The 9,194-nt window shown below is 48.7% G+C and overlaps 1 protein-coding gene across 1 annotated transcript in view; it reads left to right on the forward strand.

The window, feature by feature from the left end:
* The first annotated feature begins 770 nt into the window (after window positions 1–770).
* The window catches only part of LOC131898584 (transmembrane protein 132C-like), a 75,067-nt gene continuing 66,643 nt past the window's right edge, over window positions 771–9,194 (forward strand). Inside the window, exons 1-2 of the mRNA XM_059249771.1 lie at window positions 771–841; window positions 1,577–1,723. Of these exons, the coding sequence (XP_059105754.1) occupies window positions 771–841; window positions 1,577–1,723 (218 nt within the window). The remainder of the gene's footprint in view (window positions 842–1,576; window positions 1,724–9,194) is intronic.

The following is a 9,194-nucleotide window of genomic DNA, read 5'->3' on the forward strand; positions in this document are numbered from 1 at the left end:
GTAGAGTGAATAGATATCTGTTTGCATTTCTACTAGAAGCCACACAGCATCAACATCATTGCTAGGAATCTCCTATGCTCTCCCTGCACTGTGTCCCGGGTGCCTGTCTCTCTGTTGAAGTCTGGACCTTCTTCCCTGTAGCCCACCACATCCTCCCTGGCTGGATGGAGCACCTCCCATGTGGTTTCCCAAGCAGGGACATAGAGAATAAAGGTTTTTGATGGCTCTAATGCATGGAGACCACTGAATCTGTAATTAGGCCGGGCACAGGGCTCAGGTCGGAAGTCACTTCTGATTAGATTGTTCCTGCCACTTCCATGAGGCTGCTGTGGACTCCAACCCCATGCTGCTACTTGACTCTCGTCCTTAGCCTCCCTTCTGTGTCTGTGACCAAAACGCTCGGACTAAAAGCAACCTTTGGGGATAGGGGTTATGTGACTTACAATCCCAAGTCACAGCCCATCATTGAAAAAAAACTCAAGGCAGGAACTTGATGGCAGCCTACTTGCCATTCCACACAGCATTACCCCCGACCAAGGTACTCAATTCATGGACAGAGAACCATGGTGGAACCATGGTAGGAACCATGCAGGATGCTGGCTGGGGGCTGGCAGCCTCACGCACAGCTGGCGGTCTTCTATAACTCAGGAACACCTTTCCAGTGCTACCTACAGTGGACTGGGCTCTCCTACACCAATGACTAAGTACAGTCTCCCCAGATAGGCCCACAGGTCAATGTGATCCTTCAAGTTTCTCCACTGAGGCCCTAGATGACTCCGAGCTGTTTCCGGTTGACAGTTATAAAGGAAAAGGACAACCTTTTCCTCTATAGTTCCTCTCGGTACACCTTGTGTTTGAATATGCCCTGATCATGTGGCTTGTTGTTGTCCATTGAACATATAGTCTACTAGTCTCTTGTAGTTGGAAAATGCATGCTCTTTTAGAAGTTTTGTGAACTAATTCATAAGCAGTCCTCCTGAGTCCCCACCCCCACCCCTCAACTCCCTGACCCTGTTCCCATGTCATTTTCTGAGTTATTCCCTCCATTGTCTTCTTCTTTCACTTTGTTTTTACTTCTTACCCAAGTCTTTAAACTCCATGCTTGCTAGGGGTGGTAGGGGAGGGGCGTGGTGCTGGAGAGATGGCTCAGTGGTTAAGAGCACTGGCTGCTCTTGCAGAGGACCTGGGTTCAGTTTCCAGCACCCACATTGTGGCTCACAAGCACCTATAACTCCAGCTCCAGGAGATCTGATGCCTTCTTCTGACCTCCTTGGGCACTGCACTCACATGTACTTACCCACACATAAACTTATTACCAGTAAATGATTTCATTACCTTCTTGGTAGTTCTACAAGTTGAGATCATGTAAAACTTTCTTGTGTGGTTGAAGGAATGTCCTAGTATGTTCCAGCAGGTTCCATGATTTCCTGGCCTTGGGCTTCTCTTCCAACCTCCGTGTGTGGTCTCAGCAGGGCCACCACCCCAAGCACTTGGATAGCAGCAGCTGAGTGGGGCCCAACACTTCTAAAAGCGCAAGCCTGACACTGTGACCCTTTCCCACCCCCTCCATCCACAGAGCCAAGGTGAAGAAGGGGGTGAACATTCTGACCGTGCAGACCAGCGAGCCTCGGCAGTGGGATGTGAGGCAGGAGGTTGGCAATGGAGGGAAGCACACCACCACCTCTGTGGCCTGCCAGCGCCTGGGCCCCGGGGCACGCAATAGGTAAGTAGCCCCTCCGGGGCACTCTGATTTTGCATCCAGCTTTGTCTGCCTTCTTCTTGACCACTGCTGGCCCAGATGTTAAACCCAGGACTTCATGCCCACTGGAGTACCAAATGGCCAACGATGCATGTGTAGGTACCAGCCTTGTGCTCTTTGAACATTGGGACAGAAATGACATCACCCCCATTTTGTCATTTAAACTCATTTCTGTGAGTTATCAGAGGATGCTGTGATGAAATGCTCAGTCCTGCACACAGATTAGATGTAGCCATTGGTGAGAAGGAACAGAGGGAAGGAGGTGATAAAGTGTGATGCTAAGAGTCGGCTGTCATGAGACTCTCCATAATCTCACTGTGGGTTACCCCTGAAGACAGTTGTCTTATGGCTATGAGAATCGCACATCTGCTGTTTTAGAAAACAAAACTCAGGCACTTGACAGCATCCTTTTACCTGCTGGCTAAGATATAGGCCATCTCCTTCCAGGGTCTTATATACAAAATCTCCGTATACAGGATATCCATAGTAAGTTATTTGTCTTAGAAGTTTTGGATCATAATATCTACTTGGAGTTTTAAGACTTTTTTTCATTTATATAGGAGATGTTTTATTTTGACTTTAAGTACTTCTTTAAAACAATGCTCCCAGCCGGGCAGTGGTGGTGCATGCCTTTAATCTCAGCACTCAGGAGGCAGAGCCAGGCAGATCTCGATGAGTTCGAGGCTAGCCTGGTCTACAGAGCAAGATCCAGGACAGGCACCAAAACTACACAGAGAAACCCTGTCTTGAAAACAACAACAACAACAAAATGCTCCTGGCTACATAATAATATACATAAAGACACAGGTCTTTAACTTAATGCGAGTAAACATGCTGTGCTTTTGATAATCAAGGTTGTTTTCAGGTTTGAGTCACCTAGATCAGTGGTTCTCAACCTGTGGTTCATGGCCCCATTGGAGTATCAAACAACCATTTCACACGGGTCACCTAAGACTATTGGAAAACACAGATATTTGCATTATGACACAGCACAGCAGCAAGATTACAGTTATGAAGTCACAACGAAAATAATTTTGTGGTTGGGGGGGTCACCACAACATGAGGAACTGCCTTAAAGGGTCGCAGCATTAGGAAGATTGAGAACCACTGTCCCTGATAATGCTGAGCAGTGAGCTTCCTGCCACAAAACTCTCTCTCTGGTACCCATGGAATATGGAAGCGGAAGTGGCTTTTCTAGCTTGGGTTTCTGTTGCTGTGATGAACACCATGACCAAAAGCAACCTGAGGAAGAAGAGCATTTACTTGGCTTCCAGGTAACGTTCCATCACTGAGGGAAGTCAGGGCTGGAACTCAAACAGGGCAGGAACCTGGAGGCAGGAGCTGAGCCAGAGACCATGGAGGGGTGTTGCTTACTGACTTGCTCTGCCTGCTTTCTTGTGGCATGCAGAACTACTTTGCCCAGGCGTGGCACCACCCACAGTCGACTGGGACCTCCCACATCCGTCACCAATCAAGAAAATGCCCCCACAGATAGTCAGTCTAATGTAGGTAACCTGTCAACTAAGGTCCCCTCTTCCCAGGTGACTAGTTTATGTCAAGTTGACAGAAACTAGCCGGCACAACGCACCCTCTGCCTCATAATGTATATTAGGTCTGATCCTGTTTTGGTGATGGCTGGTAAAAGAGTTTTAAGTCATTATGAAAGCTATATCTAAGAAGAATGCTTTCTGCTAATCTGTAGGGTGAGAAGAAAGGGGAGGCATGGAAAGAGGAAGCTATTGGGCGTGGTGAGGTACGCTCAGAGTACATTATATACTTGATGCAAATGGTTTTGAGTTTGTGAGGCACATGGTTTGTGCTCATTAATAGAGAAGCCGATCGCATTCAGTACGGGTTCCAATAGCTCTTTAGGAGACATTCAGGCTGACTTGTGTCCTTTCTAGCTGGAAGAGAGCTTGGGTTCCCTGTGCTGGCTTGCATGCAATCCGTTTAACAGAAGAATTGCTTTGCCGACCTGAGTGGCATAGGATTCATTTATTAAAAATTGAAAACCCTTCTAAATTTGGCATTCCAGCTGTTTCTCTGACACATGCAGTTTTTGCTGAGGTCAGTAAAACCCAGCTACTAGAGTTGACAGGTTCTGGTGAGCTGTCCACAGGCCGATGGTGTCTGACTTCAGCACGGCTGGCATCTCCAATGACTGAGCTTTAATTTTTGAATGGCAAGCGTTAATTGTACATATGAATGGAGTACCACGTGATATTTCCCTGTAGGCACACAGTCTGCCGTCATTTTTGTTTTTTTCGTTAGACATGTGTTCCCTTGTTAGGGCTCTCTACAGCTCTCCTCTCAATGTGCTTTCCTGGAGGAATTTAGATACAGGAAAGAAAGGTTAACTTAGGGGACATGTCTTAATTAACCCTTAAAATGCTGCCATTAAACAAAACTACTCCACTTTGTTTATGAGCACCTTATTCGTGGGTCCAGGGGACCCTCTGCAGGCCCCTTCTTTAATGCCCATGAAAGACAGCTTTCATGCTGAATGGTTCCTAGCTTCTGCCCTCGCCATACCCATGGTGACTCCTGGAAGAATTTTTGAACACATCCCAGTGTCTGAGTCTCTGACCTTGTTAAACAAACAAACAAACAAACAAACAAACAAAAAAGCCCGAAAGAAAATGTGTGCCTGGACCCTTCGTTATTCGGGAGGTCAGAGGACAAACTAAGCCTTCCCAGTTGATGTCATGTAAAATCTAATTACCACAGACAATTAAGGAAATGAAAGCAAGCATGTTAATTAACAGACAGTGAACTTACACATGTAAATAGTTCTTTGCATCTGACCCAGATGGAGAATCCTTGAAAGGGAGATGAGGTATTTGTTGGAAACTCTGAAGAGCCATGTGGTCAGCCCTGTGTGTTCTGGGGCTTCTAAGAACCCGCGTTGAAGGCTGGCATGTTCCTGGGAGGAGAGTGCATGGCTTTCCTGGTTTGGTCCTTCAGGAGGATTTGGTTTTGTTTTAAATTTTTTTTTTTAAGTTATGTGGGAGCGCGGGAGGTATGTGTGCATCACATCTCTCTCTGGTGCCCACAGAGGCCAGAAAAAGTGTCTTGGATCCCCTGGAACTGCAGTCACAGGTGGTTGTGACCCATCATGTGTGTGCCAGGTGTGTTAGGTCCTCTGTAAGAGCAGTCAGTGCTTTTAACAACCGATCCATCTCTCCAGCCCCACCTTTGGAAGGCTTTGGCAGAATACTATGCACCATTTTCAAGGTAACTTCACTTTAGACTCAAGACAGGTATACTGCCACCGGCTAGACTCGGGGTGGTCACAAGCAGGTGTATGTGGTGGAGAAAACCTGGTTATGCCTACCTGCTCTCAGTTTCCCTAAATGACATCTGAGAAAGTGATTTTTCCCCCCTTCAGCACACTTGCTATGGAAGGACCAATATCATCAGTGTGCTCAAACACCCTTTCCGGATTGTGACAGCCCAGACCTCACAATAGCTGCCACTAAGCCACAGGGACAGATTGATACAGCAAGGGCCTGGCACATGCCATGAAACAGCCACCTGCTGCTGGAGAGCCTTGTCATCTGTGCAACACTGATATTCAGCCCCCTTCACACCCCTTCCTCACTTGGACCCTCAGAAAGCCCTGCATGGCTCTCCACTCCATGCTGGGTGGGAACCACTGAATGCGAGGCACACCTGATCTCAAGTACCCAGAGCATGTGGAGCTCTTGAGCCAGCTCCCTGTAGCTCACGCAGGGCCTCAGACTTGTCTATCACTGTGCAACAAATCATCCAAGGACTTGGACCTTAAAATAATATGCCTTTTAAATTATGTGTATAGTGTGTGTGTGTGTGTGTGTGTGTGTGTGTGTGTGTGTGTGCGCGCGCGTGTGCAGGCCAGAAGACGACCTTGGTTCTTGTTCCTCAGGCAACCATCCACCTTGTTTAAGGCAGGGTTTCTAACTGGCCAAGCAGCTGACTTGACAGTGAGCCCCAGGGATCATCCCGTCTCCTTATCCCCAGTGCTGAGATTATAAGCACATGCCAGCATACCCATCCTTTTTCATGATTCCTAGGCATCGAACTTAGACTCTTGTGCCAAGCCACCCACCCCACCAACCCCAGCAGCATACCCTTATGACCTCTATATATCTGCATACCTTATCAGAATCTTCTGCTCCAGGTCTCAAGGCCGGCACCCATCCAAGTGTCGTCCAGGGTCTAAAGCATCATGTTGAAGAAGGGTCATGCAGGGAAGGGTCCTTGTCTCTACACGTAGATGCTTGTCCTAGTTAGACTTCTTGCCAACTTGACACAGGCCAGGGTCAGGGTCATCTGAGAAGAGAGAACTTCAATTGAGAAAATCCCTCCATCAGATCAGCCTGTGGATAATCCTTTTAGAACATGGGAAGATATGGTTCTATCATTCATTGTGCCTCTACATTGCCCTGGGTCTTTATGTTAGTTCCTTATTACTGGAAAAAGTCACCACAGGTACGATGCCTTAAAATGATGTAAGTTTATCATCTGAAATTTCTTGAGATCAGAATACAAGTGACTTCACTGGGAATTGATACAGATGTAAGCAGGGCTGCAGGGACGTTCCCTCCCTTTGTCTTCTGGAGCCTGCCATTCAGTTTCCTAGCTTGTGGTTGACCCTCACCTACAGAACCAGCCTCAGCCAGCCATCTCTTTCCCAAGCTTCAGGAAACACTTGTCTATATACATGTCTCCAAGTCACCTGCCTCCTACTTTGACCTCCAAGCACTGCGTGATGTCCTCAGATCCCCACTAAATGATCCAGGTTAAACCCCCACCCTGGTCCACCCCTTTCAACCCAGCTCAAAACCTTTAGTTCCACTTCGCCTGCAAAGCTGCTTGCCTTTCAAGGTAGCGTAGTGACCATTCACAGAGGTATGCATGTGAACTTGCTTCCTGCAGCCAAGAGCCCTGCAGCAAGCACCCTTACAGTCCTGAATCACTGCAATGCCCGAAGAGGACCTGGAGCAGGGGTGTGGACTCAGGTCAGCTGCGTCAGCATCTACAGGCCCCATCAGGGAAGCTTCCTGGACCTCTGAGGAAGACTGACAGGCAAAGCTCTCCCATGCCCAATCCAGCCCTGAGCACGGGAGCTGGCCGAGCTGGCCAGCCCAGCAGAAGCAGACAGCCCTCATCAGGACCTGCATACCAAGGATTCTTGCTTCAAGGACAAACTCAGTCAATTATCTGAGGATCCTGTTGGCACAGAATCCCCTCTCCCCATCCTTGTGATTTGTGGCTGCCTGCAGGAGCCTCTCAGTGGGATGCTGGCTGGCCGCAGTTGGAGAAGCTGAGAGGGCTTTGCGCCTTGCCTTTGGCTCTTGCGATGTCCCCCGTGAGTGTCGGCAATTAGGAGAGCTGCCCGTTGGAGGCATGGAAGCTGCAGCTGTGTTTCCAGATCTCGGTCCCATCCCAGAGTCCTGGCTCATAAAAGAGGATTTGTTGGGGCTAAGAAGGGGGGGGGGGACCCATCAGCAGAGTGCTCGCTGTGTGACTTGGGCACGGTGGCCTGCACCTATAATCCCAGTGCTTTCTAACTAGTCAGCCTAGACTAATTGGGAAGCCCACACACCAGTAAGAGACTCATGCTAATAATAATTAAAAAAAAAAGGTGGATCCAGGGAGAGAGATCAGTGGGCAAAGACATTTGCTGCCAAGCCTAATGACCTGAGTTCAATCCCCAGAACTCGCATCATAGAAGAAGAGAAGAGACCCACACAGACAAGTTGTCCTCTGGCATCTACACACACACACACACACACACACACACACACACACACACACACACAGAAAGAGAGAGAGAGACAGACAGACAGACAGACAGACAGAGACAGACAGACAGAGACAGACAGATGGAGACAGAGACAGACAGGAAGATACAGAGAGACCCAGAAAGACAGAGACACTGGGAACCTGTCCCAGATATGAACCCAGCACTGGCATGTGATAAGCCATACACATATGGTCACCCTTATGATGAGGCTTGATGGTGTGTGGGTGAAGAAGGGACATTATTAATAACTCACTCGGTGTCACTCCTTCCAAGTCCTCTGCACATCCTGTCGCCTCTCATCTACAACAGGGCTCTACCGTGACAGCCCACCGTAAGTCAAAATTGGATTTAATACCTCCGCCCTCATCAGGTTGTGGCCTCCCAGGATCTCATTTAGACTTAACTACCTCCATAACTATCTGGTTTCCAAACACAGTCATGGAAGGGCAGGGGCTTCAGGATACCAATAGGGAGGGGTTCATAATCCAGTCCCCAGCTGTGAGGTTGCCCTCACATCCTATGATACTTTCACTGGGCTCTAGGCTGAAGGGTCCCTTAGGCCCACTTTTTTGCAGGTCACTGGAAGGACACTACTGGGATTTGTCTTCCTCGGTCGCCCTACCTGTGAGGTCAGATGTGGACTATGGAAAGCTCAGCTCTGTCTCCATACTTGGACACCAAAAATTGTGGACACTGGAACAAGCAGGCTTGGAAGCTGGGACTTTAGAAAACTGGCCGATGCTGGACCTCTTTCCTGTGTTGGGGCTATTTCTTCTCTCTTGCTCCCATTTTCTCCCAAAGGGGAAAATTAAAATTCTTCATTAATTCACCTCTGTCAGATGATTTTCCATCCCAGGGTTTGCTTCTGGCAAACCCAGCCTGGGACTCAGGATCAGAAGAGCCCCCTACTACCTCCCCTGGGGAAATGACCTCTCAAATGAAGAGTTGGCAGAGAAAGCTTGCTTGGGGAAACTCACCAAAGACAGTATGGAGCACTGTCTCCGCTTGCCCAAAACCTCCCCCCCCCCCGAAGAACTGTGGGATTCAAGGACTCAAAGCCATTGCCAGAATCCCCCAGACCCAGGAAAATAGCTCATACTTGAGCCATCCTATTGACTTTGTGGTCCCCCCCCTTTTTTTTTAGCATCCTGACATCTCTGCTCTCAGGCCAAGTCAAGCCAACAGCCTATAAGAGAATCTTTCATACTTAGAGTGTGAGGCCAACACAGCAGTTCATGCTCGGTCCAAATCTTTCCCCATCAGAGCTGCATGACTCTGAGCGAGTTGCATGAGATCTGTGTGGCTTCCGGGGAAAGAATGGGAGTGGCAGGGGCGGGGGGGGGGGGGCGAGATGGGGTGGGGTGAGCAGACCAGCAGCGGACCTTAATCAGAACTCGCTCTCTGGGCCCTCTCTGCATTCCTTCCTTCAGAAACATCCTGCATTCACCTTTCATCTCCTTTTCCCCTTCTAAGTCTTTGTTCAGATCCCGGTGTCCAGGACAGTCCTGCCTAGGCAGCTAGGGATCAATTAGGCAAGTACTTTCTCTGACCCGGAAGAATGACTTGCCAGTGGCAGAAAAGAGAGGGGAAAACTGGCTGAAGTCCCCTGGACTCAGTGTGGAATTTCCATCTGAAAAGTGCTTCTGC

Source organism: Peromyscus eremicus, chromosome 23 (assembly GCF_949786415.1).
Source record: "Peromyscus eremicus chromosome 23, PerEre_H2_v1, whole genome shotgun sequence".
NCBI classification, from domain to species: Eukaryota; Metazoa; Chordata; class Mammalia; order Rodentia; family Cricetidae; genus Peromyscus; species Peromyscus eremicus.